The sequence below is a fragment of the Furipterus horrens genome, unplaced genomic scaffold (genome assembly GCF_987537825.1).
Source record: "Furipterus horrens unplaced genomic scaffold, mFurHor1.1.pri manual_scaffold_1, whole genome shotgun sequence".
NCBI lineage: Eukaryota > Metazoa > Chordata > Mammalia > Chiroptera > Furipteridae > Furipterus > Furipterus horrens.
The window spans coordinates 213,922,689-213,950,660 of record NW_028327171.1 but is presented as its reverse complement, the minus strand read 5'-3'; the positions used below and the strand labels follow the sequence as shown (position 1 = coordinate 213,950,660).

General features: G+C 56.8%; 1 protein-coding gene across 1 annotated transcript in view; it reads right to left on the bottom strand.

Annotated features, from left to right (window-relative positions):
* The window catches only part of EFHD1 (EF-hand domain family member D1), a 37,544-nt gene extending 13,702 nt beyond the window's left edge, over positions 1–23,842 (bottom strand). Inside the window, exons 1-2 of the mRNA XM_090269432.1 lie at positions 23,506–23,842; positions 2,049–2,196 (exon numbers count right to left, since the gene is read on the bottom strand). Of these exons, the coding sequence (XP_090125558.1) occupies positions 2,049–2,196; positions 23,506–23,807 (450 nt within the window). The 5' untranslated portion in view covers positions 23,808–23,842. The remainder of the gene's footprint in view (positions 1–2,048; positions 2,197–23,505) is intronic.
* Between the last annotated feature and the right edge of the window lie 4,130 nt (positions 23,843–27,972).

Genomic DNA, 27,972 nt, shown 5'->3' with positions numbered 1-27,972 from the left:
CATTAGTTGGCATTCTCTTCCCATCACTTAAACCAAGAGTTCTAACTGACGCACAGAAAGAGAACCTGGTTCTCCCTGCAGCCCTGAGGGGAAGCTAGTACCACCCCCTCTTCAAGACAGGAAAACTGAGGCTCAGAAGGAAAATGACGTGCTGAAGCTCTGCGGCTGTGTGAGGCCGCGGTCCGACTACGGGCCTCCTTGCCATACACAAGCACAGCGTGGTGGCAGGGGGGCCTAGTCCCCGGGGCACGGCTTGCCAGAGGTGGGGCCACATGGGCTCCGAGCTGATGAAGGACTGCATGTGAATGTCACTGAGCTCTGTAGGCGGCTAAAGACCCACCACGGAACCCCTGGAGCTGTCGGAGCCTCTGGGGTCCACCACCCGAGGAAATGGCCAACCCAGCAGCCGCCAGAAGCTGGCCAAGCATCTTGGACTCCGGGAGGAACACGTTTGGGGGCCCTTGGGTAACACTCAGGGGGGCATTGCGTTTGCTCAGCTGGTGCCTTGCACAGACCTCTGAATCCCCTCTCGATTTCCGTTCCTGAGATCACAGCTTTGCCACAGAAGCCGCTTCCCCAGCGCGGCCTCCAAAGCTTCACCAAGGCCGGAGCTTTTACCTTCTACACCCCGGCGGCATGCAGGCTGGGAAGAGCCAGGGTCACCCCCAACCACTCATGATCTGAAGGAACCAAACGACGGGGTGAGGGAGCCAGAGGGACAGCTGGGAAGGTGACCCCAGCGCGTGACATTGGGAGGTCGTGAATCACAGAGGCTGAGACCCCAGCCTGGCCCTGAGCTGGGGGCCCGATTTCAGGAAAATGCTGGCCTTTGTGGTCCTCTAGCCCCCAGCTCTGAAATGAGAAGCCCAGATTAGAGTATCCTAGCGGTGAGAGCCACATCCAGCACGGGTGGTCCATGACCGTCCATCTCCACGTCTGCCAGTTCAGGAGTGGAAGAGAGGGGCCAGTCTGGGGGTGACCTGCGGGCAGTGAGAGGCAAGGCCAGTTTCACCGCAGCTGGGCGGGACCCGCGGCAGTCGGTCATCTGCAGAGACCCCAGGAAGAGCACCCAAAGCCCTGGCTAGCCTGGACAGAAGACCAGGACTTGGCCGAAGCCTCACCATCAGAATACAGAACAAACGCTGGTACCCCACTGCTTCTGGAACAGCCAAGGGTAAACACCAGGAAGAAGGACAGTCCTCTCCACTGCCGGCTTCGGAGGGAACCAGCTGAGACACACCTGAGAGCAGGCCACAGCAGCTAGGCTAATGCCCTGTGCCTTCAGCACGAAAATTGCCCCCAAGTTATTCTAATACCGGTCACAACAACACATCTAGAGGCCTTTCAGTAAAACTCAGATACATGAGGAATGGAATTCCCTTTCTTCTGGGGCTGCACTCTTACCATGGAAGAAACCACACAACCTTGAGACTTTTCTCCCAAAACAGAAGTGGTCTTATCACCCCTGGGGATCAGCATGTGAATCTATGAGCACACCTTCAGGACTGTATCTGTACATACAAAATTTCGCCTGCAATTTTAGGAACCAAAAGCCAAAAGGCCCATCCTTGGACCGTTGGGAGGAGGTGTTCACAGGCGCAGAGGAAGACCCTTTGATTAATCGCCTTTCTCTCTCTCTCTCTCTCTCTCTCTTTTTTTACCATTTTTAAATGCTTACTATAAAAATGAAAAGTTTTAATATATAAAAAGTATAGAACTATAAAACCACCAAAACTTTGCACCCACAAATATCTACTATGACTATCTTAGGGATCGCCCTTCCAGATTTCTCAGTACGTACACCGTTTTACCTACATGAGGTTATCCGACCCACACTGACTCTCCCTCTGCTTACTGGGCCTTTCCCCACGGCAGAACTAAGGTTCTAGCTCCTTCAATTACTTCCAAGAAGCAGAACTGCAGGTGAAATGTCCGAACAGCGCTCTAGAGAGGCCGAAGCCATTTGCACTCCAGGGGACTGGAAAACTGAGGGTCCTCTCAGGGACTCCCCCCTCCCCCGCCCGGGGCTCAGGACGCAACGCGGGTACCTCACGGAAGCTGAGCTTTCCGTCAAAGTCCTCGTCCACCTCCTTGATCATGCGCTTCAGGCCCAGGTGGGTCTGGGGGGCCCCCAGTTTCTCCATCATCAGCTTCAGCTCCATCAGGTCAATGAAGCCATCCCGGCCGGCATCATACCTGCGGGGACAAGGGAGGGACACCGGTGAGGGACAGCACCTCCGGGTCAAAGAACAGCTTGTCACTCTTCCAACGGAGAGTCTTTGGCCTCATTTATTGAAAAAGGACTCAAAACCATCCTGCTCTGCGGCATCCTGGTCACCGCATCGGAAGGGCCCCACCTCCTCTCCTGAGAACACCTCCGGGCCCTGCACGCTGTGATCCCAGGCGGCTCTTCTGCTACATACGGGTTTGTTTTCATGTCTTATCTCCCTAACTGGGCCATGGTTTCTTGAGAATGAGAAATATTCCTTTTTCTCTTTGTTTCCCCCCATTTTGGTCAATAAAGAGCAACTGAACCCCCTGGCGCTGGCCCACAGAGGAGCTGCAGGAACACGCCCACGCACCCACTGTGTTCACACCGAGCAAGCGACCGGAGATTCCTCCTCTCCCCCCTTTCCCCCAGCCCCTCCTCCCCTCCTCCCGTCTCCTGTTTCTGCTTCCTGCCCCCCCACGAGGCTGCAGGTCAGGCCCGGGTCCTCTGACTCTGGTTCCACGCTTTGCCCTCTGGCTCACTCGTCTAGTCTCCAGGTCTCAACTGTCCTTTCTGTGTGAGAGACAGCAAAGAGGGGTCCCAGCTAGGCCCTCTTGGCCAAGTTTGAACCACACAGCCAGTGCCGTTGCTGGGTGTCCCTCCAGCCCCCGGCCTCCCCACGTGGGGATCCAGCCCTGCCCTTCACTCCTGAACGCCCGGGCCAGCCCAATAGGTCTTTTTCTCTCTTTCTTTCTTTCCTTTTTCTTTTTTCTTTCTAGAAGACGGGAAGGGAGCGAGAAAGAGAGGAAGAGAAACATCAATGTGCAAGAGAAATATCAATCGGTTGCCTCTTGCACACGCCCCAACTGGGGGCCTGGCACCTAACCCACGTATGTACCCTGACCAGGAATCAAACCGGTGACCTTTCGGTTTGCAGAAGACGCCCTACCCACTGAGGCCCAGTAGGACCTTCTTTAGCCTTCTGTGCTCTGCTTTCTCCTGACCACTCCACCCCCTCCTCTACACCCTTAAGCTGTTACAGCGTTTTCTCAGACTCCATGGGCTCCTTCCTTCAAGTCCGTCTTATTCTCTGCTACCCAAAGTTCCCCTATTGCTCAGGGAGGAACACCTCACTTTAAAAAAAAATCCGTTCATAATCACCAAAAGGTGGAAACAACCCCAGTGTCCACTGATGAATGAATGGATAGACAAAATGTGGTGCATCCGTACAATGGGATATGGCATATTTATATGATGGAATATTATTAGCAATAAAAGAGAATGAAATTCTGATACATGCGACGACATGGATGAACCTTGACAACGTTATGCTAAGGTTAAAATAAGCCTGACACAAAAGGCAAATACTGCACAGTACTGTTTAGGGAGGTATCTAGGGTTCATAGAGACAGAAGGTAGAACAGCGGTTACCGGGGGAGGGGGCGCGGGGAGGTGGGGGTCACTGTTTAATAGGCACAGAGTTTCCGTCGGGGATGAGAAAAAGATCCTGGTGCTGACGGGTACGCAAGAACGTGAGTGTACGCTTAATAATGAAGACGGTAAACTTCATGCGTACTTTACCACTTTAAAAAGTTAAATAAAGAAACAAATCTAGCGTCTTCACTATCTGTCTCGCCCTTCCCCCGACCTAACAACAAAAGCCCACCAATGTGGGGAGCCACCCCCCGCCCCCTGGGAAATGTAGCCCAGAGACACCAGAAACCTGTCTCTGTGGGCTGGCGGTGCTGTGAGGCTCACGTGGTCAGGCTGGAGATGCGGCCCGCCCTTCCCCATGGGCTCTCTTCCAGCCGGGTGGCCGCCTCATGCCATTCCCCCCACCCAGAACACACCACCCACACACCCCTGGCTCGCCTCAGCGGCCTTTCTATACGCCAGGGTCCTGCCAGCCCCTGACCTCCGACAGCACCCACTGTCTGTCCTACTGGGGTGTTCGCCGCCGCCGTCTCCCACAGCAGGGCGTTTGTTGACCCGAGCAGCTGTGCGCTCACCAAGCACGGCCTCCTTGCCTGGAAGAAGCTCAGTGCAAAGTGCTAGACGGAGGCAGATGCGGCCCCCGGATCTGCTGGTGAGCTCCGAGGACCCCGAGGGACAAGACAGGTGTTCCAGGTCTGGAAACGAGCCAGGGGCTTCTGGGTTTCCAGGAAGCGGGCAGAGCACACGAGTCACGGATGGGCCAGGCCAGGATCACTTAGAAAAGGTAGCGACAATTGCCGTGAGTTCGCTGAAATAACCCAGGGGTGGGCCCTAGTTACTTGGCTTTTACTTCTTGTTTAAAATAACAGCTTAATCGAGATACAACATACATATCATAAAATTCCTCCTTTTAAGTTGCCCCATTCAGTGGTTTCTAGCATATTCACAAGGATGTGCCGCCATCACTGCTATTTAATTCCAGAACGTTTTCGTCACCCCCAAAAGAAATCTGTACTGTTATTCCCCATTCTCCCCCCACCCCCACCCCACACCTCCTAGCAACTGCTAGTTTGTTTTTCCGTTTCTATGTATTTTCCTGTTCTGGACATTTCTTATACATGGAATCATACCATAGGTGGCCTCTTGGGTCTGGCTTCTTTCACTTAGCATAATGTTCTCAAGGCTCACCCACATTGTATCAGTACTTTATTCCCTTTTATCTGTTGCCAAATAATGCCCTCCAGTATAACTATACCGTATTTTATTTATCCCTTCATCAGTTGGCGGACATTGGAGTTTTTTCCCTTTGGGTTGTTATGAATAACGCTGCTACAGACCTCATGAACAAGTTCTGTGTAGACCTGCATTTTCATTTCCTTTGGGTATGTATCTACAAGAGGAATCGCTGGGTCACAAGTTCATTTGCTTTTGACACAAGATTATCACGCTGGTCCCACAGAAAAGCATGGCCAACCCGCTATCTCTGCTCGGGTGAGCGAGGCCCCTCTGCTAGGCGTCTGGGGGGAAGAGAAACAGGTGTAGATGCCTGTGCAGTCGGATGGCTTGGCTGCTGGTTGCAGGGCAACCTGGGAACGGTGCCAACTATCAGATTTGCCAGTGACACAAAGTCGGGGCCGAAGCCAGGCCCCAAAGTTCTCAGCAAGCTGGTGATGTCCAGGAATAAAACGGAACAAGGAAGAACGCAAGGTCCTAAACATAGAATCGCCACGTCGTCCAGCCCTTCCTCCTCTGGGCACGCACCAAAGAGCATGGGCAGCGGGGCCGCAGCCACGTTTGTGGTGGTGTTATGCTCCGTAGTCGGAAGGGAAGACCCCCCAAGGGCCCGCCACGGACGGCGGGGCAAACAGAATGTGGCGGGCACTTACGGCGGAATATGATTCAGTTTTAAAAAGGAAGAACATTCTGGCACATGCTACACCATGGACAGATACTGCGGGGTTCCACGCATGTGAGGTACCTAGAATAGTCAAATTCGCAGACAGAGAGTAGAATGGTGGGGGGGGGGGGGCGTTATTATTTCATCGTTTTTGTTAAGAGAGTTTCCGTTTTACGAGATGAAAAGAGTTCTGGAGCCGGAGGGCGGTGATGTGGCTGATGATGTGAATGTGCCCGATGCCCCTGAGCTGTGCACTTCAAAAGGGGTAAAATGGTGAAATGTATACCTTATCACAAATTTAAAAAATGGCAATGTCCCGAAACTAGGTCCCCCGCACCCACCTCTGGAGCACAGGTTTTGAGGGGTAGAGTTCAGGGGCACGAATGGTGACATCCAGAGATTTGCAGTGACCTTGGGGGCTGCCCACAATCACGGCGGCAAGAATGGAAAGTTCCAAATCCTGAACAAAGGGGGTCACAGTCCACCCCCGAGAGTCTGCGCCCCTCTGGGCCGGCCCCACACATTGGGGGACATGGGCCTGGTCCGTGGGGAAGACCCAGGAAGATGAATGGTCTCTAAGACACCCCCCCTCCAGGATTACAGGGGCAGGAACCCAGAGTATTTGGCCCCAGGAAGCAGAGCTATCCTCAGATTATGCGCTTGAACTTCCCAGGAACCATCCCAAGACGGCCAGCACGCGCTGCGCGTGGCCAGGACAGAGACGGCTTTAGACAACCCAAGGAAGAGCTTTCTGGCAAAAACAGGCGGCTAAAAGGAGACCTGAGAAAGGAGAGAGCTTACAAATAGGCCGCAGGGACAGTCTCTGTTACAGGGAGTCCTAGTCAAAGTAAACAGGCTTCTTCAGCGTGGAACTTTCCAGAGCCTTCCATGCGGTCACGTGTCTGAGACTTACCAGCGAGGAAGAGCTCACAGACTCGCCTGACTACACGGTTCTGTGCGTCTGGGGAATTTCCACCCGAGGAGGAGCACCTGGCAACGCAGTGTTCCAAGGAGCACGCTTTGGGAAACACGCCTCTGGCCAATTCCAGAAGGGGATGGCCAGTGAAGCGACCGCGACAGCCCTGTCCACACGGACAATTTGAATGGAATGTCCTCGCGAAGCGCGCAGCGCGCAGCGCACGTTTGTTCCAGCCAAGTTTGCCAGGAGACTGAGCCGTGAAGGGGGGCGTGTCCCCGGGGCAGCCGCCCAGAGGGTTAGCGCCTGCATGCAGAGAGAAAGGCAGGAAGGGAGCGGCCACAAAGCTTAGGTGAAAAGACTGGGGAGGGCCCAGGACGGGGAGGCAAACTGGGGCGAGGATGGAGATAAGGAAAGGTCAGGGAACAAGGCAGGAATCTGTCCTCACTGGGGGGTGGGCGGGGCAGGGGGGCTGGACCAGGGTTCTAGTCACCTCACCTGGAGCAACAACTCGGCTGCCCCAGCACAATGGGGCTGTGGATTGGAGGCCATGTGGGGGGAGGGGCTCAGAAACGTACCTCTTGTATTCTCATCTGGGCCTCTGATTGAGAGGCGTGTCCAGAAGGTTTAGAAAACCTTTCTTTTAGGCCCTCCAGCCTGAAACACTCTCCAGGCCTATGTCAGAAAGCACCTCGGCCAAGTCTGGGAAAGGGTTAAAGAAACTGCAATTTCTTTAGCTGGGCAGGAAAGTTTGGTTGGACCACTTTATCCTGCCTGGAAGCAGAAGCCCACCCCACGGTGGGCAGATCCCACACAGAGAAAAGGGCCCAAGCTGCTGCTGGAGCCGCTCCCTTGGTGTCCTGCCGGGAGCCACCAGCTTGGCACAGGAATAGACGGTGTGGACACAAAGAGGGGACATCTCCAAGGCCAAGAAAGACAGGGGAGAAAGGGGTCAGGAGCCAGCCAACGCCTTCACCCCAGAGCCTCAGCAAAGGCTGCTTTCTCTTGTTCCTGCTGGAAGCCCGGGCCAAGTGCCATCTCCGTAGGCCCTGGCAGGACTATAAAGTGGCCACATTAGTGGCATCTTCACCCCTCCCCGTGGAGCTGGGATTGATCAGTCAAAGCGTCTGCAAGGGCCTGTCCACAGTCCTCCCTTCAGGGCCTGCCTTTGCAAGAGAGGCAGGGAACCTTCCCCCTCGTCATCTGACTGTTTCATCTGCTCTTCTGCAAGCGTCTGAGCCGAGAACTCTGTGCAGCACACACAATGGGACCCAAAGTGCCCAATAACTAAAACCTCCTGCTTTGCAGTTCACAACACATTGTCTCGTATGCTAGTCCTCTTCATCTTTACAAGTCCTATAAAGAATTAATAATAGCCGCCAGCATCTATTGTTTTATTGAGAGCTTACTATGTGCCAGGCACCACACTAAATCACCCCACTAACTGCAGCATGCTGTGACGTGGCGGGGGGTCACCCCACCTGATAGATGTGACGTCTGAGGCAAGTGGCAAAGCCAGTTCCTGGGGATCAGAATGAACCTGGGATTCCAGGCAGGAGCTTGGCTCTCCCTGGGTGCAGGGAATGCAAGAATGATCATTTACTGAGTCTGTATCATGTGCCCCTCAACTCGGTGGGGGGCGGGGGGGGGGCAAAGGGCATACTGACTGTGCCCGTGAGCAGACCAGGACTGTAACTGAGAGACTGACACCTTTTCCAGTTCAGCTCTGAAGCCTCTGGCAGAAACGCTAGGGGCCACGTTGCTGAGCCCGGGATGTGGTGGGTTCTGACCGTAGTCTTAGAGCGTCACGCTTTGGACAATCCAGATGTGCAAAGTCATTCATCTGCGGCCAAGGGAATACTGCTGCTGCCATCTTACAAACCTCTGGACAAAGTCTCCCCAGCCAAGCCCTTCACATAAATGTTACTGATTGAACCCCCCAACACTCCTCTGAGGGATGCAGAACCACTTGGCTGACAAAGACACCGGGCCCATCAAGGTCAACCAGCCCAAGGTCACTAGGCCTTAGTGAGGTTAACCAGGAGGACCTCCACCTGGATGCCCAAGCCTGCAGCCCGACCCTGAGGCTGGGAGACCCCATGGCTTCTTGGGAAGGGAGACTTGACACCAGGCCAGTCCTTACACAATGCCACAGTTGGCCCTCCAGTGACAGGTAACAGAGACAGAGACAGGTAAGCCAAAGCTAAGGCAGAGAGAAGTTTGCCGGGGAACTCAGGTGTTAAAAAGATAAAGGCTAGTCTGTAAGACTTTCTACATTGTGACCACAGCCCATGATGGGCATGGCTGCAGGCCCCTGAGCAGCGCCCGAGCTGGTCCCCCGGGGGTGGGGGTCGGGTGTAAAACGATCCTCTGTAACATGCTCAGAGCCCCTCTCCTCCAGCAACTGCAGCGCGGAAGCCCCTTTAGACAAGGCCATCTGCAAACCGCTGATCTCACATCCAACTTCTGGGCCTGTGGGAAAGGCGGACGCAACTGGATACGTTTTCTTTATTCTAGAAAACCCCTTTGCTGTCTGCCCCCATGAAAATGCTATCAGCTTCCATGAATTTGGAATCCAGCCCTGAGAAAAGGGAATAGCATCTAGAACGGCCTGACCGGGCCCAACTGCACGGCCCAGCTGGCAGGACCCCCTGCCAGGCATCTCCCCCTGGAGGCAGACAGCACTTACCAGCCCTGGGATGTGGGCCCAGGTCCCAGGGGAGACTCGAAAGGGAAGGCCTGGAGAGGGAGCCCCCCACCCCGACCCCCTCGCCCAGTCCCAAGCCTGTCCAGGGCTTTCTGTCTCTCTCTGCCAGCATGGCCTAAACCTGCCACCTGAAACCATCAAACTATATTCCTCTCCTCCCCAGAGTTTACATCTTCCCACTGCTTGTAGGCATACTGGAGTTCCCTTAAGCCCTTGGCTTCCCACTACTAGCATCTTAGCTCCCTTTTCCCTATAATTTAAATTTTAGCCCCGATTTTTCACACAAAGATATCCCAGCAAGTTGAAGAAAAACCACATGTAATCCCAAGACCCCGCAGCCTTGTCGGTTTCCGGGCACTTCCCTCTCATCCGCCTCTGGACGGGTGACCTTGCCCCACATTTCTGCTTGCAAATGTTCGCAGTGCCTGGCATCTTTATTCTCTCCAGGATTTATCAGGGAGACGAGGGTCCCATCAGCCCTGGGGTGTCCCTGCAGAGACACAAGGCGGGGCTCGAGCCCAGCCCTGCCAGTAATGGGGAGAGGCCTGGGCTGGGGGGCCAACTGTCCCGGCAGGGTGGTAGAGGTGCCAAAGGGGATGTCACGCCTGCTCCGCCCCGCACCCAGGAAGTGAGCAGCCAATGACAAGAGGGAGCCGAGCCTAAAAGCAGTGCCTGTGGCAGCCGTGAGGAGGATGCAGACAGCTTCTGGGGCTCCTGCTCTGACAGCTGCCACACCCAACTGGGCCTCCAAGAGATTTCACCACCATGGCAATTTGGGGGGACCCACAGTCACAGCCACTGTGGCCTCTGGGGCTGCATCCCCATGAGCCCTTACTGAGGGGCCCACCCCGCCCATCCTGGGGGAGCGGGTCAGACCTGCTTCCCAGGGCTCAGGACTGGGGTCACCCGCTGACCAGCGGGGTGGGGAGCGCGGGGGGCGGGGGGCAGGCTGAGGTGTCTGAGCACAGAGCCCCCAGCTGTGCGTGCCCATGACCTGGGAAAGCCTCTACCCAGCTTGGCCAGAGGGGCCCAGGGGGTTCCTAATCCTCGAGGCGCACTGGCGAGGGGCCCAGGGTCGCCCCATGTCTGCCCAGAGCTGTCCCCTCCTCTCCCGTGAATTGCTTCTCTCTCAGTTTCCGCTAGGCAGAGCCCCTGGGCTTTCTTGGTTTTCACGGCCCCAGAATGATCTTGCCTTAAAGGAAGAAAGAAGCCGCCAGCCTTTGTCTGCCTGTGGCTCAGCCATCAGAAACTCCCCGGGGATCCCTCAGACCCCGAGTGGGGAGTGGGGAGGGGGGGCTTTCAGGGGGATGGCAGTGCCCCAGAAAAGGCCTCAGCACTGGGGGCATCTCCTACAGCTCGGACCGCACTAGGGCACCGGATCACCCCTGCTTTTCTTTAGAAAGGCCTTGTACGGAAATCATGCGTTTCAAACAGGCGGGCGCCGGCGACTCAGAGTGTGGATCCCGAACCAGGACGGCCAGGATGGCGGACAGGCAGCCCTCCAGGCCCCACCCCGGACCTGCTCAATCGGAACCTGACCTTGCATGAGATTCCCTGGGCCGCCCAGCCTCTCTCAGGTAGGAGCAGGGCGCTCTGCCAGGCTATGCCCAGGGCAGGTGGCCTTCCCCGGGGTCCTCCCCCGCTCCCTGTGAGTGTCCCGAACTGGGCCCAGCTACATGAGCCTCAGGACTCCCCACGGTCAGAGGGCTGCCCTTCGTCCCCCAGACTCCCCTGGCTGCCCATTCTCCGAGCTCCCAGTTCCCCGGCCTTTGTGTGGGCCCTCCCAGGCTGTCACATCATCTGCTCCCCCGTCTTTCCCTCTTTCCTCCTGTCTGCTGCAGGCAGGGAACCCAGATCTCCAAGCGCGTTACCGCTGCAGGCAAAGGAAGAGCAAGCGGGTGCTGAGCAAGGGCCTGCGGACCCCGAGGAGCTAAGCACAGAAGCCGGAGCCTAGGGTCTTCGATTTCCAATCTGGCTGCTCCGATGGGCTCCACTCCCTGTCTCACTGACCACCCGGCTCCCGGCTCCCTGGGGCCTCTCCCGAGCAGAGGGAAAGCACAAAGCCCAGTCCCAGCAGGCAGGCAGAGGTACAAAGAGACAGCTGAGCCGTGATAAGGCCGGAACTTGCGCAGAGCTGGAGCAGATGGAGGCAGCCAGGACAGAGGAGGAGCCGTGTGCTGAGAGGGAGCCACCAGCGTCACCAGTCCAGTCAACAGGTGCCGGGATGTCCCAGGAGGGGTCACGGGGCCCGCTCCCACAAAGCATTCTGGGAGAGTGGTGTCTGCCTAAAGGCACCGGGGGGCCACCCCCAAAGCATCTGAGGCAGAGGTGTTCCATCAGATAGCTGTTTCAGAAAGGGTGCTCAGCTCAGAGTGCAGGATGGATTTTCGGGGGTGGGGGTGATGAACACAGTAAGGCAGGAGCCCAGCTAGGGAGCACACCTAGCCCGAGCCATGGAGGGACACCAGGGGCAGCAGGGAGGCGGGGGTGGCCCTGGGTGCAGGTGAACACCAGCCTCACCTGATCTGCGACAGCCAGAGCTGGGGGGGCTCACTGCTGGCCAACTCCCCCCTTTTCTGGTTAAAGGCCAACCAACCTCCTGGCAGGCCGCAGGAGGCCAGTGGCGTTTGAGTCCCACTCCCACCCTCAGCCACAGTGCCCTGTAGTTCCACACCCCACACATGGTGTCTGAAAGTTCATAAAGAAAAGTGGGGGCAGAGCCAGCTGGCTGCCACCCAGGCTTCAGCACAACGGGGGAAGTCTGCTTTGCCTCAGACGCACACCAGGAGCACCCCTGCCAGGCGCTGCCACATGTGTTCAGGAGACAGGGCAAGGGCTGCCCCAAGCCCCCCCCCCCAGCCTCAGACTCTCAAACTGGAAGCAGAAGACCTCAGTGAGAGAGGCTTTAGCTCCATGCAAATCCTCCCACGGATGCCAGCAATGCAGAGTGGAAACAAAACAACCCAGTCCCCACGGCCGTCCCCAAAGGAACATGCCAGTGACACTGTGATAAAACAGGTCAGAGGTGCGAAGTGTTTCAGCCGCACCCACCGAAGGCACAAGTACCCAGAACCCTTGAACCCCGGACATCGGGGTGGGGAGGGATGAGCCTTGGAAAGCGTCCATCTCAGCAGCACAAACGTAACAGTAGCGATTCCTTCCACTGGGGCCGGCCCGGCTGCCCCTGAGGAGGGCGGAGACAGTGGTGGCTGGGAGTGTGCTGCTGGGAGCAGGCAGGCTCCGCTGGTGCACAGCCCTGCAGACCGCGCACACTGTGTGTCCTCGAGCAAGTTACGTGAACTCTCTGGGCTTCCAATCCTTCCTTTGTCCAGTTGTTGCCAAAACTTAAGGAAGGCAGATAAACCCTCAGCTTATCAATACGGGCTCCCTTCTTTAGTTTTGGTTGATATCATCTCATTAAGAGAAAGACCCTAGCCCTGGCCAGCATGGCTCAGTCGATTGGAGCATCGTCCTGTGCACCCGAAGGTTTCAGGTTCAATTCCCCATTGGGGCACATACTTAGGTTGTGGGTTTGATCCCCGTTTCGGGGGCAGCCAGTCAATGTTTCTCTCTCTCTGTCTCTCTCTTCTAAAAAAGAGCGAACGAGAAAGACCCTAACCCTGAGGCCTCCCCTTGGTCCTTTGGAAATCAGGGCTGGGGACTCAGTGTGGGACCAGGGGAAGGGAGTGCGCAGATCTGGGGCTTCCAAGTCCCCTGCAATCCATCCAGAAAGGAGGTCAGGAAGAAAGGGCTGAGGTTGTGGGGACCTGGCCGTTGGGCCCCACGGAAGCCTCCCCGAGCAGCTACTGATCAGGAGAAAGGAGGGCATGTGCAGGGGGGGTGGGGGGGCTGCAAAAGGGCCCTTCTGATCAAAGCTGTGGGGACGCGCAAGGGTCAACTCTTTGCTGTGAATGTGCAGTGATGGGGTGCCTCCTCTTAGCCCCCAACTCTCCCCACCGAAGTCCTGAGGGGCCAGAACACCAGAGAGAGGTGGCCCTGGAAACCTAGCTCTGCGATTCGCAGGAGCTCTGTGAGTCTCGGAGTACGGGTGCCCCCAAACAACCTGGGGTCAGGCCTGGGGCAGCCCTGGCAGGGCCCCACCCCTCCTGGACCCCCAAGACCAGGAGGAGTCCGGGAGGGAAGCGGCCAGGGGTAGGCACAGGTGTCGGGGAGGCCGGGGCCACAGGTCCAGCTGGAGTGGACAGTGGGGGACAAGGCTATCGCTCTAAATGGGAAGGAAGAGCACCTGGCTGTCCCTCTCTGGCTCTGCACCTCCCCCCACCCCCACTTCCCTGCCGGCCAGCCCTCTTCCTGTGTCCCTGCTCTGGGCTGTCACTGCCTTAAGTCCTGTGGCCCTGTCGCTGGGGGCCGAGGGGCCTGCAGCTCGCTGGCTCAGGGGAAGAACATGGGGCTGGACCTGCGGTGACCTAATTAAGGCTGTGACTGCACACCAGGTAGTCACGCGATCTTGGGGACAACCTGAGAAGGTGGTCACTTGCCTTTTTCCACATCTCACTTACAGGCGTGTGCCCAGGTGGCATGTGGTCAGTGTCACTGCTAGAAGGAACGGTGCCACCCCGCTGGGAGCGCCCATCGCCTGACAGCCCCGTGAGCTGCAGGCTCCCCTAGGGTGCGCTCGGGCACCCAGGCAGCTCCAGAGGCAGAGGCAGACCCTCCACGGGGGTCCAGGCACCCCTGCGCCACCCATGGCCTTGGGGCAGAGGGGGGACTGGAGTAACAGGTTAGCCACACAACCATAAAGACCCCTCCCTGCCTTCCCAGGGTGAACACTGGGGGGGTGGGGACCCTCACAAAAACCAACAGTGGGAAGATAGAGTAACTAAGTGCAACTGGAGACAATGGGGGCTTGGGAGCGAGGCTGCGGGGGGCCCGCTGGGGGGGGGTGCCAGTGAGAGAGAGGAACGCGACAGCCGGCTGGGGCTGGCCTTCAGGGTCCTCGTGAGGAGGCCGGACTTTGTCCCCAGGCAGCTGCCCAACGTCGTGTGTTGTTCCCCAGCCCACAAAGGCTCCCAGAGGAAAGCAACGCAATGAGACAGCGGGGCTCTGGCAGAGGCCCTGACATGTAGGGAGGACGGGAGTGGGTTCGTTCAGAAGGCAGCTGCCCCGGCCTGGGGCAGAGGGTCTGGTGAGGCCGGAGGTCAGGCCGCCCGTGCCACACGTGGCCGTCGGGGGTAGGGAGGGGCTCAAGGACGGCTGAGATTCGGAGCCTGACAGGCTGGGGGTGAAATGACATTAATGAAAGAACCTCAAGAGCGCAGGCCACCTGGGTTCAAACCACACCATTCACACCATGTGTGACTTTGTGCAAGTTACCTCGCTCCTCCATGCCTCAGTTTCCTCATCTGTAAAACAGGCAGTCATAACAGTACCCACTTTGTAGTGATTCTGATCTGTAAATGGTAAGGACGGTGCCTGCACATAGTAGGTGCTCTGTAAGCAGTGGCTGTTAGGTGGCGTTGGGGAGCCCGGTGCTCAATAGAGTCGACCATTGCAGGGTGGGGGACGGGGAGGGGACCGTGAGGCCTTCAGGGAGGCGCAGAGACGCTGTCTCCAGGGCCCAGCTCGGCAGAGCCAGGCAGGATCAGGGACATGGGGCAACGTGTAAGTCCCAAAGCACAGCCCCTCTTTCCCACAAACCCAAACCGAGTTGGCAAAGGACAAAAGGCCTGTCCACCCCTCCGCAGCCTTGCCTGGCGAGGCACCAGGCACCTACACCACCTGCCAGAGGAGGGCGTCGTCCCTTGGGAATCAGACCCCGGAGAGGCTGGAAGGAGGCCGATGCTCTCTGAAATGTCCCGACTCCCCCAAGGCCCCCCAGGACCTGGCCTAGGAGGCTGCAGCTGGCACTGGCCACCCAGTCCTCACCTCCAAACCAAAGAAGGCACCTTCGTCCAGCCCGCAGGAAGGGTGGCAGGCTGCAACCGAAAGAAAATGAAACCAGGCCCAGGCCCCCACCCTCCCATCCACCCACGACTCGTTCAAAGGCCTCCATGCCGAGCGAGGGACCCTGGCAACAGAGCACCAGGCGGCCGCCGAAAGGAAGGGGAGCCACCCACGCGTGTGGCTCCAGGCCGGAGGTGGCGGCTGGCCCCCTCGTGCCCGCTGCCTCCCCATCTGAGAGGAGGAACTTGCCCTGGCCGGTGGCTCAGCTGGTGGCAGCATCGTCCTGTACCCCAAAAGGTTGCGGGTTCCGTCCCTGGTTGGGGCGTATACAGGAGGCAACCAATCAACGTTTCTCTCTCCCACTGATGTCTCTCTCTCTCTCCCCCACCCCCATTGCTCTCTCTCAAATCAATAAACATATCCTCAGGTGAGGATTAAAATACATATTTTTTTATTTTATCTTTTAAAGATTTTACTTGTTTATTTTTACAGAGAGATGAAGGGAGGCAGAAAAAGACAAAGAGAGAAACACCAATGTGTGGTTGCCTCTTGCACACCCTCCACAACCCAGGCCTGTGCCCTGACTAGGAATCGAACCTGCGACCGTTTGGTTCACGGGCTGGCACTCAGTCCACTGAGCCACCCCAGCCAGGGCAAAATATATACTTTTGAAAAGGAGGAACTCAGAAGCCTGTGACTCACGATGGTGAAGAGAGTGAAGGAGGTTGGGAAGGAAGGCCAGGGAGAAGCGGGGGGCATCAGCAAAGAGGTTCAAGGTCGGAGCAGGTGGGGGGTGTAACCGGGGAATCCGCCCAGGGAAGCTGGCTGGCCCTCCACACGCAGAGGCGGCGGCAGTGGCGGGCTCAGCCATGCCAGGCCCTCTAAGGCGGAAGGACTACGTGGACAAATCATTCTCCCAAGAGTCGGCCTGGGCAGCGGTTAACACAGACACATGTCCTCCACCCACGGTACCCACACGGCACCGCCAGCTGCCAGGGGCCTGCCAGCCAGGGCAAGGAGAGGAATCCCAGGGGCCTCGATGAGGAGGACGGAGTGTCCTGAGGAGAGACCGCGGCTTTCAGGCTCCCAGGAGCCCCCCAGGAGGGGCCCCCCCCTCCCTGGTCTCCGGGATCCAAGCCTGCATCAACCGCCCCTCCCATGTACACAGAAGCACAAAGCAGCAGAAGAGACCCACAGTACCCTCTCAGGAAAGACCCCCCAAAGGACCCTTCACCTTCCTCAATAACAGAACTCCCACTGGGCCAGGCACCAGCCCCTCAGGGAAGAGAGACAGTCGGGGTCCAACGTGGTCATCACCTTCCTCTGGGCGGTTGCTGGCCTGGGTGGGCCCATGACCCAGTGCTCATCATGGGAAGCCAGGGGCTGGAGTAGGGGAAGGTCTGGGAGAGGTTTCCTCATTGTTTAGAGGAAGCCCACCTCTCTCCTGCCTCTGATTTTCATGGCTGATGTGACTTGGAGAACCTCACCATCTCACTGCGAGCCCCCAGAAAAGCCACCAAGGAGAGAGGCAGACGGCCGAGGAGGACCCGATCTGCATCCGTGACCCAAGTAGCCACCACACCCAAGACGCCCCTTGTCCTCTGGATCCCTTGGTACATGAGATGGGACATTGCTCTACCCCTCCGCGCATTCTGGGCAGGCTTTCCCATCGCTGGAGCCAAAGGCATGTGGCATTTAGGGTCTCAGCATTCCTGTCAGGGAACAGGCACCTGACTGCCGGCGGACATCCCTTGGGAACAGAACAGCACGAGGCTTCCGTCTTTGAAGTCGTACATGAATAGCTTTACCATTTCACAAGAAAATATAAACAGGAAACATACTTTCATAATGAAAAAAGTGTTTTCCCTCAGCGGTGAGATGCCAATCTCCTGTTCTCTCCAAGTCCATAGGTCTCAACTGGGTCTGGGAAAATGGTTCACGAGCCCCTTGGAGAAGACGATTTCAGGGGGTCTGAAGAATGGAGGTGAGGGACTCCTGCTCTAACCAAGGGGCTCAGGGAGGCAGACACCCAAGGCCAAGGCCTCTGTGCCACCAAGTTTCCTAGTTCAAACCACCTCGGACCTTGGGAAGTAACACCAAGGCCGCCCTCTTGAGAATGTGGAACATCACACTGGGGACCCCAGCGTCTGCCTCTTCTCCCCCTCAGGACAGGAGGTCAGCCCCAGTGAGGGAAACCCCAGGCCACTGACTGGAAGGGAGGGAGGAGAAGAGGGAGACCCCACGGAATCGCACGGGTCCGGATTCAGAAGACTGAAATCATTGCCAGGCCCTGGCAGCACAGCCTGCAGGCCAAACCTTGCTCCAGTGGGACAGGGACACAGCCATGCCGGCTCGCTCAGGCACTGTCTGTGGCTGCTGTCCGTCACCATGGCAGAGTTGAGTGGTGGCCGCAGAGACCCCACAAGGCCAAAGAGACTTCCCGCTGGGCCCTGACAGACCGAGCTCGCCCGCGCCCGGCCTAGAAGGGACCATGATGGTCACAGAGCCCACCTCTCAGCCCCCCGAGAGTTCTCAACCCTTCCCTGCTGCAACCTTCTCGCTCCAAGAGGTCAGGTCACCCACTTTCCGAAGGAACTCCAGAGAAAGGGGCCCACTCTGTCCACTTCTCAGCAGCTCCAGCCGTGAGGACGCTCTTTTTCTTTCCACTGAACCAGAGCTGGAGCTTCCTTTCACTGCGCCCTCCTCGCCCAGCTCTGCCCCCTGAGGTCGCACGGCCCCTGCCACCCTTCAGGATCTCAGCCCCCTCCTCCAGCTCCGGGGCCGCCAGTCCATCAAGGGCCTGAAGTCCTTCCCAGCCCTGGCCGGCTGCTCCCCCTGGCTGTGCCCAGAAGCCCCAGGACCTGCTGCCCCGGAGGCAGCAGAACACGGCAGCCTACAGTCTCAGTGTCCCCGGCACCCTCGCGGGGTCTGCTGAGGCGTACAGGTGCCTCGTCCGTGGGTGGTGGGTGGCTTTTCTGGGACTTGCTTCCCTCCCTGTCAAGCAGCATCAGGTTAAATTTGAGTCACTATTAAGGGTTTGTTGAGCTTCTCAAGGGCAGAGACGCCCCTGGACCAACCTGTATAATCTCAGTCCGTGACAGATGCTTAGCTGAATGAAGGAAGGAAGGAAGAAGTGAATGCCTAGCTCATAAGTAGTAGGTGAGAAAGAGGCTCATCATCATCATAGTTATGGTGCCGCAGGAGTATGGCGGGTGCTGGCCTTGGAGGACAAAGTGGGGAGGACTAGGGAAGGGGTCACAGAAAGTCACGCAGCCCCGGAACTGAGTCACTAAGGGGCCTCAGGTCCATGTCTTGGCAGGTCACTGAGCACCGATCAGGTTCCATCCTGCAGGGTGGCAGGGTCCATACTCCAACAACTCAGATGCCCCTGTACACAGGCGTCCCCCCGGGAGCACCTAGGATCAAGGACCAGCGGTGTCCTTGACCATCGTCAACACTCAGGGGACCCAGGAGCAGGAAGAGGCTACAGAGGCTTTTCCCAGGGGGATTGCAGAATGTGCTGGGGGCCGAGCACTGCAAGCGTGTGGGAGGGCACGTGAGCGAGGGCACAGGTGTCAGCTCGCCACACACATGCGTGAAACGGGAAGCCGAGCGCTGCGCTCCTGGCCTCAGCACCTCCTCCCTGAGCTCTAGCGGCCCGGCAGTCCCCAGCTCCGAGACCCACAGGCTGGGCCGCGCGGTGAAACCAAGCATGATGCCACCCCGTGTAAACCAGACCCTCCCAAATTCAATGGAGCAGGTATTTCTATTTCCTAGTTAGACTGGGGCAGGGGTTGGGGGTGAGGGTGGGAGGAAGGAACCACAGGTCCCAGAATATAAATACAGTTCGAGTCCCCTGGCCCGCACAGCCATGAAACCAGGCACGTGTTAAGTAATTTTTCAAGGACAAAGGGGGAAAGATGTGTTTTTTGTTGGTTTTTTTTTTCTTCATAATGTAAGGTTTTAATAACTCAATTTCAAACTCCCATCATTCAAATTCTCATAAAATGAGATGGCCCTGTAATAAGGAGGGTGGAGGAGACTTCTGAGAGAGGGCGAGCCATGAGGAGGGAGAAGACTCCCACAAAGATAAAAGTGTCAGGCTCGGTGAGCCTCCTGGGCTCCGCCCACGCCGCAGTCACCGCGCACACTGGCAAAGAAAAACCAGCCGGAACTTACACCGGGCTAAGAAACGGTTCCAAGTCACGTGGGTCGTTCTGCCAGAGACCAAGCCAGCCTGGGTTCTGCTGGGACACCCCCCAGGAATGCAGACAAGCCCTGGGTTCCCTCACCCCACGCTTCTCCAGAACAGTCCAAGGTGCCCATGCAGCGCAGGTGAGGGAACTGCAGATCTAAGGGGAGCCCCGTGGACTGCAGCTCCAGGAGGGTCAGAAGTTCTTGTTCCCTAAGGGTGGCAAAAGCCCTCAACTTCCATTTCTTTGTGCTTTCTTTCCCATCTTTAAAGTCAATTCACTCAAAAGATAGGAATGAGAATGGGCAGGCGCCTCCCCTCTACCCCCCCCACCCTGTACAAACCTCCTTAATAAGGCTCCTTTCCCGGCCTTAGCAAATGTCTACACCCCCTTTCTCTTGCCCGCAGAGAGCAGACTAGAGAGAAAAAGAAACCGGGAGGGGGCTGGGGAGGGGAGAGAGATGAGAAGTGGAGAATCCCGGGACAGCCGCGTCTTTTGGGGGTTCAATGGTGACGTGGCAACTGGGTGTCGGCAGGCAGGGCGTCCATGACATCACCGTTTTGGATTCTTAATAAAAAGACAGCTTTCCCATAAGCCAGACGCTCCTCTTCCCACCCTCTCTTTGGGGACTTGAAACACAAGCTTTTAAAGGCTGCAGACACATCGCAGCCACACTTTGCGACGCGGCCGCGCTGGGGCTCTGCCCCGAAGTGGCTGCCCTCATTACCTCCCCCTCTGAAAGAGGCCCCTGGATAAGCTCCGGGGTAATTGAAATTTCCTGTCTAACCCTGACCACTCTGCCAGCTCGCGTTACAGTCCTGGACGCGCACTGGAGAGTCAGTTTCTTCTGGGCCTTCTCACTCTTCACTGAAAATCAGGCCACTATTCTGCTAGCGCAGGCTATCCAGTAACACACTTGGAAACGGAGAGGGAACTTTCTCTGGCCGGGCTGACGCGGCCTCTGGCTTCCCACACTCATTAGAAAATTCTTTCTTCTACAACTCACCCTTGAGGAGCCAGGGTACAAAGACAAATGGCCCCCAACCCCGAGAACCCAACATGCTCACAGGCCGGGAAGGATCAGTTGTTTTTTTTCTTTTTTTAATCTTGAAAATGTAAGAAATCCCCAGGCAAAGTACTTTTCAATACAAGAAATCGCATTTAAGAGATCAAAGCGTGTTTTGCAGTATCTGCATGAATCCATCTAGCCCCGAACAAAAGAATGAGCGCGCTCCTGTACCGGTCAAGTCAGGTTCCGCGCGCACTCCAAGGCAACATCAGAATCTGGATCTAGACACTGATTAAAAACGAAATTCCTGCTGAAGGTAATTGCACTGCTGGCACCAGTGGGGGTGGGGCCCTGTTTTTTGTAGTGAGATGGCGACTCCATTTGAATCAGGACTGGGCTTTGGGGAGCCTAAAGCCCCTTCCGTGGGGGGAGGGCTCAGGCTGGCTTCTGTTAGTTAGGTTTCTGACATTCGTAACTCACTCAGGTGACCTCAGCTGGTTCAGAGTGTGACGTTCCTCAATCTGAGGGCCTCCTTGGAAGGATTTGCTCCTTACCCTCCAGGAGGTGGAGAGGGGACAGACATGGTGCCCCATGGCCTGGGCAACCCTGCTCACTCACAGCGATGGGTTGCATAGGGTCCCCCAAAATTCATGGCCATCCAGAACCTCTAAATGGGACCTCATTTGAAAATAGTCATTGCAGCCCTGGCTGGTGTTTCTCAGTGGATTAAGCAGTAGTCTGCAAACCAAAAAGGTCACCAGTTCAATTCCCAGTCAGGGCACATGCCTGGGATGCCAGCCAGGTCCCAGGTTGGGGGCAGGCAAGAGGCAACCACACATGGATGTTTCTCTCCCTCTCTTTCTCCCTCCCTTCTCCTCTCTCTAAAAATAAATAAATAAAAGCTTTAAAAAAAAAAAAAGTAAATAGTCTTTGCAGATGGAATAAATTAAGATGAAGTCACACTGGATTAGGGTGTGCCCTAAATCCAATGATTAGTGTCCTTATAAGAAGGCCATGTGAACACACACACACACTCACACACACACACAAGAACACCACGTGACTACCAACACAGAGCCCTGGCATGCCTGGGGTCACTAGGTCAGAGCAGCACCCACTGCCACCTCCTGGGTTCCCTGATTTCCTGCCACCTCGAGGCCCCTCTGAGTGGCCAGCCAGCTCTGGGACCTTCTCTGCCTCGGCCTGTCACCCAGGGGCACCACTTGTACCCTGCTGCCCCTGTCCAGGCTGGGGCAGACTATGGGCCCTCCCTCCTGAAAAGGCTGCTGTGGGGCTTGACACTTGGGGTTTGCCGCCTGCCGGATCTGGTGCGGCCAGGGCCCCCTCGTAAGATAAGCAGTGTGTCCATCAACTAGAGCCAATGCCATGTTCTGGACACTGAGGGTGGATGAACACTAAAACCATAGGTATCCAAGTGACAAAATCTCCCAGCCAGAGGAGCCCCTGACCATGGTCGGGTTGGGGAGAGCAAAGTTTCAGCCGCCTCCCAGGTGTGGGAAACTGGGGGAAACACTTGCAGGGAAAACCAATGAGCTCAATTAAAGGATGCTGAGTTTTGGAATCTCAGGGCTGTGGGCCAAGGAACCCCTGTTTTTATAGGGTCTGGTAGCCTGAAGGTGGGGCAGGGTGGGGAGGGCTGTGGACGTGGACAAAAGAGAGGTAGTTGGCTTCAGGAAAAAGAGAAGCTAAGCACGGCTGGCATCCTCTGAGCACCTAGATCCAGCCATACCTGACACCAGACGCCTTGTTACTGTGGGGAATCCCTTTGCCACTCTAGGCAGCCAACTAACAATCCTCTCAAAGACTTTGCTGCATTAAAAAAAAAAGTAATAAAAATAAATATATGAAACCCAAATCACTGCAAAGCAACCCAGAGAAGATCCCTAGATGCCTTCCTTGAATCCGGCTGGACTGTGGAACCTGCTGGTCTTCCCGTGAAAGGTGTAACCCCAAACAAATCAAAGGGGCTCCGACAAACCACCCACTGATTGCTCTCCCACCTCTGCCCAAGTGGCAGACATTTTTACTTTTTTTTTTTGCCCCAACTCAGCTTTCCTCAATTGTCCAAACTAGCCCCACCAGGTGTGAACACCAGAGACCAGTGCCTGGAAGCCAGGGACTGGGAAATCAGGCAAGCAGAGGAGGCATGGTGGCCTCCTGGTGCCAGCCTCTGCGACCTCCCCACAGAGGCGGGCCTGGACAAGTGCCCAGCCTCAGGCAGGGGCTGGGGCTCCCGCCGCACAGCGCCCGTAAATAGAACCTCCACGCAGAGGACAAACATTCCAAGGGCTTTTTAAACCGCCCCAAGCACGACCTGGCTGGCAGCCCTCGCTCCCCCAGGCACTTCTCTGGTCTTGGCCATATACTGGAAATAATATTAATAGCTCGGTTAGGCGCTTACAGTGTGCGCAAAATAACTTATGGCCCTAAAAGGCAGGAACGATGACTGCTCCCACTCTTCAGATGAGGAAACCGAGGCCCCGGGAGCTCCCAGGCTACACGGCCGACTAGTGGGGGCTCTCTGCACTGACTGCCCCGCCTGGTGGGGCCCACAACAGCAGGGACTGGCTGCCAGCTGCCGTCGGGTCCCGACAGGCGCCAACAGACAAGGCGACGCCCCCGGGAGGCCCCCGGGACGCGCTCGATCCAGGAACGTCCTGATCTGCGAAGAGTGTAACCAACTCCCAGTTCTTAGCCTGTGCTGGTCCATCAGACCCCGCGCGGCAGCCAAGGGTAACTTTCCCCTTTTACTTTAGAAGATAAAAAAGACAACGGGGCTAATTTCTCCCTCGGGAGATAAAAGCTGGCAGGTGAGGTCGGCGCGTCTCCGTTTCCTAGAAGTTGTGCTCCCAGCAAATCTCGGAACAAGCCGGCCGAGGGGGCGGGACCTGTGGTCGCTGCGAGGGAGCCCGGGAGCCCAACCTCGGGACTCGGGCTTGGCGCCCCACGGGAACTCTGAGCCGGGTCTGTGGGTCCTGCTCTAGGTTCCCCCAGCCTGGTCGGGTCCCCCAACGCGCGGGCATAGACTTGGGACGCGCGGGGTCCGGAGCGTTGAGTCAGATACCAAGGGCCCCCCTCCCCATCTCCCCGGCGCTCCCGCACTATTCCGCCCTGTTCCCCCAGAGACGGGCCTGGGACCCTGGCCAGAAAGACCTGCCCACCGCCACCTCTCCCTCCGCTCCCTCCCAGGTCCCCGGGCGCAGGGCGACGCTCACAGTTTGAACATGCTCTCCAGGTCCTTGATGAGGCGGCGGCTGAACTCCGGGAACTCCGTGTAGGGGTTGAAGACCTTGCAGCGGCGGGGCCGCGCCGCGCCCTCGTTGATGTCCAGCCGGCGGCTCAGCTTTGCGCTCAGCTCAGCGTCGGCGCTGGCGGCGGGCGCTCGGTCGCTCGGCTCCGGCTCGGGCAGCGGCTCCAGCGCTGGGGCGGCGCGGGATGCGGACTCCGGGCCGCCCTCCTGCGCTAGCTCCCTCTGCAGTCTCCGCTGCAGCTTACGCACCAGCTGCTGGCTGGCCATAGCGGCGGATACTGGACGCGGGGACGCGGGGACTCCGGACCGGCGCGGGGACTGGGCGTGCGGCACGCTGCTCACCGGCTCGCGGCTCCGCGACTCTCTGCCAAGGCGGCGGGGACCCAGCGGTTGGGTGGAACCACGCGCCAGGGACGGGGGAGGGCAGGGCGGAGCCGAGGCTTTAAGGAGGCGCCAGAGCTCGGGGACCGCCCGCCTCGCCAGAGCCTGCAGGTGTCTGCGCCGCCCGGACCTCGACCCACTCGCCCCTCCCCGAGGCTCCAGATCGCTGACCAACTTGGTCTCCGGGGGAGCCGCAGCGGGGAAAAGTTTCAGGACCGTTTGGGCGGTTCCCTTCTCGTCCCCCAGAAATGCCCGGACTGGAGGTGCTCGCGGCCCGCCCGGACAGGCTGTGTGTGGGGGTGGGGGGAGCCGAGCGCCCCCGGTGTCACCCACTTGCCCCCAGCCCTGGGGGTGGCACCCACCGGCTCCGAGGTTTGAGGGTGGGAGGCGCCCGCAGGGAGCGGGGGCGGGGGAGCTGTTTTTCAAACACGCATTCCAAAGAAATGTTTGCAAAACATACCGAAAATATTAAAAACAAATAAGCAAACAGAAAAGGGGGCAAGGAGCCGGATGAGACGCGTGGCTGTCCTGGAAGTAAGAGACCCTGGCGCAGCCTCCCGGGCCCCGGCCGTTTCTGTGAAACACGCAAGGAAAAGAAAAAGCAACTTTAAATCAAAGAAGGAATTCGGCGTTGTTAACAGGGCGGCAAAAACCAGTGCTGCAGTCGTTCTCCCCAGGAAGGCCGATGCGGGTGGGTGGCGCTTACGTCAGCCGAGCGCCAAGGGTCTGGTAAACACAGATCTGCCCGGCCCGGCCCGACGCCGCCTGACCGCCTCCGGGGCTGCGGGCCCAGGGGCGCCAGCGGGCCTGCCCGGCGGGGGGCGCGGGGCCCAGGCCGGCCTGGGGCGGGTCCGTGCAGGACGGCAGCTAGCCCTGCGGGGACTGTGAGCACCTGTAGGGGTCTGATGGGGGGCGGGTTATTTTTTAAAGGCATTAGTGAAAATACTAAGTTTCGAAATAAAGGTATCGAATACAGCCTTTTGAACATCCCTACTGAACGACGTGATTTGATGGGTAAAGGGCAAGGACAAGCCTCACTGGGGCGGGGACACTGAAACAATGACCCGCAGAAAGTCAGGGTGCCAAGCGGTGGACCAGGCTCAGAGCATGACCCACGCAGAAGCTGGAGAGATTCCTTCCCTTGTTATCAGCGTCCACCTTACCTCCGACTCTTCCCCTATAGATGTTTCCAGAAGGCCCTAAATTGCTTCTTCCTTTTCTCCAGGGATGGCTCCTAGAGGGCAAGTTTCAGGTCTTTTTGGGGGAGGGGGTTCTGATTGGAAAATCCTGGGGGGGGGCGGTTCCCCTTTCCCTTTTAGCAGGTAGAGGGGAGGCAAGCCAGACCCTCCCACCTGCTAGGGTCCCCTGGTCCGTCCAGAAGAAAATAATCCCCATTCCATTTTCTTCCCACGCTTGGGAGTCCTTCTTCCCAGTGCTAAATCAGTCAGCTCTCGGTCCCACCGGCTGAGTTGGTCCCACTCTCTCCCACCCTTCCCACCTGGAAGGGCAGGTCTGTCCTGCCTGGAAGCGCAATACAGGAAACCCTTAAACGACACAAGGCTGAGCTGCACAGGCCACGTATGCCAGGATTTTCCCCCAGTAAATGCAGTCAATGTACTTTCTCTTATGATTTTCTTTTCTCTAGCTTACTTTCGTCGTCGTCGTCGGCAGCCGTCCGTCTCGAGAGACGATGGCGTAGCTTCCTGAGAGTCTATCTGCACCGCCGAGAATGGCTGTGCAGTCCGATTCAGGAGTGACAATCCCTGCCGCACTTGGTACAGGTGAAGGCAGATGGCCGTTGCTGCTGCTGACGCTGCTTCCGCCTCGATCTTTTCTGGACCGCCTCCTACTTACTTTACTATAAAACTATATAGTATATAATACATGTAACGCCCAAACTGTCAATCGACTGTTTATGTTATCGGTAAAGCTTCTGGCCAACACTAGTTAAGTTTGGGGGAGTCAAAAGTTATATATGGATTTTCAACTGCAAGGGGGTTGTCACCCCTTGTTCAAGGTCAACTGCAGTTGGCAATCAGTGCCTTTCTCTTTAGGGGCCTCACCCTCTGTCCATCTGTCTTTCATTCACTCACCCAGGCAGGAGGAATTGGACCAAAAGAATGCTAGCCAACAGCAATAGGAAGTGTGATTTTACTTGTAATTTTGTATTTCAAATGTGTTAGTAGTCACATTTTAAAAAGGAAAAGAAAGAAAAACAGGTGTAATTCATTTTAATATATTTTCTGTAACCCATTACATGCCAAATACTGTCATCATGACATGTAATCAATATAAACAATATCCCTAAGGTATTTTACCTTAATTGAGTTCATATCAGGTCTTCAAAATCTGGGGTGCATTTCAGACTTACAGCTCAGGCGAGCCACATCTGCAGCTCCCGACAGCCACATGCGACTGGTGACTGTCCCATTGGATAACTCAACTATGGGGAAAATCAGAGTGGTCGCTGCTCCCTCACTCTGACCCTCAGCGGGGTTAGCGGTTCTGCTGCTGAGAACTTCCTGGCTGGCCTCACCTCTGGCCTCCACTCCTTCTGGTCTGAACCCTCCCCCTCCCCCATCTCCCACAAAGTCACACAGCCCCCCCCCCCGCCCCCCCCACAATGTATGGGGATTCACCCAAATCTCACCCAGTGCTCCACAGATCCTAGACCTGGGGACAAAATCCTAAAATAAAGACCACACTGCGCCACTGGTCCCAGTTTCCAGGTGTTCTTTCTTGTTCCAGTCTGGGCTCTTGCTGCAGGGAGGGGGTGGGGTTGCCTTCCCCCAGCAGAGGGGACGCCTGGGTTGCCAGGCACCTGCTGGTGGAAGCATGTCTTGAAAAGTCTGGGGATATTACACTTCATTGACCCCCCCAGGTCCTCTGACAGACAGTCTTTACATAAAGCACAGGATAAGATAATCTTCGGGGCTCTAATACTAATAAACCTCATGGAGACAGAGGTGGGAGAAGAAGAGGATTTGTAAAAATCCTGGCTCTGTCACTCAGCGACTGTGTGACTTTGAATAAATTCCTTAACCTCTCTGAGCTCCCGTTTCCTTGTATACACAACAGAGATGATACTGCCCACAGGATGTACAAGGATGTGCTGATCTAAAGGCATGTAAAGCACCTCAGAGGTGCTGAGGCAACAGTGCAGGTGGGGGCTGAGACGGGGGTGCAGGGAATGAGTCCTAGCCCCAGGGCATGCTCTGTGCCCTCCAGCTGTCCCCTTGGCACTAACTAAGCTAGTTTGGGAGGGGGCACCTTGCAGCCCTCACCCACCTCCCTGCTGTGCCGACCAGCAGCTCAGCCCTTCAGGATCTCAAAAGCCAGCACCACTCAGTATGCTGTGGAGACACCTGGGGATCGTATCCCTGCCACACCCATGACTTCTGTTTGGATCTTTAGGAAACCTGGCTCCTTCACCCACTCCAAACTGGCCGAGCAGCCCAGGGCTCCCTCTCTCTCTCTCCTCTTCTCCCACCACTCAAGCCCCACCTTCAGACCTGGATCTAGGGCTCCCTCTGCGTTCCTAAGGGGGTGGCTGGGGCTTGTACGAGGGTTTGGACAAAGGACCCGTGAGTGGGCCCTGAGATGAGCAGGGGTGGCTTGGTTCTTCCGGGACCTCGGTGTGACAAACCTATTTATAGTTTCATTTTAACAGTGGTCCACACCAAGGAAAAATAGTAAAAAAATTCAAAAAATGCACACACACACATCTAGAACCTTGTGGAGAGCTCCTACAAAGTAACAAGAAAAAGAAAAACAAACTGATGAAAACTTGGGCAGTGGGTCGGAGCATCCCTGCAAACTATCCAACCCGGTCAGACCCAGCATGGCCCTCAGATGGCAGCTGGTGGGTCGGAGGAGTTTGGGGTGGGTGTTAACTAATCCCCCCCAACCTTGTTATCACGTTGGAGGGAGAGCCAGTTTCAGATCAAATTCTGCAGAAGGAGACGCAGAGCTATGAACCCAACATGCCCAGCAAACACAGATGCAGCAGCTGTGACAACCGATTCTGTAAGAGTGATGGCCTCAAACCCTT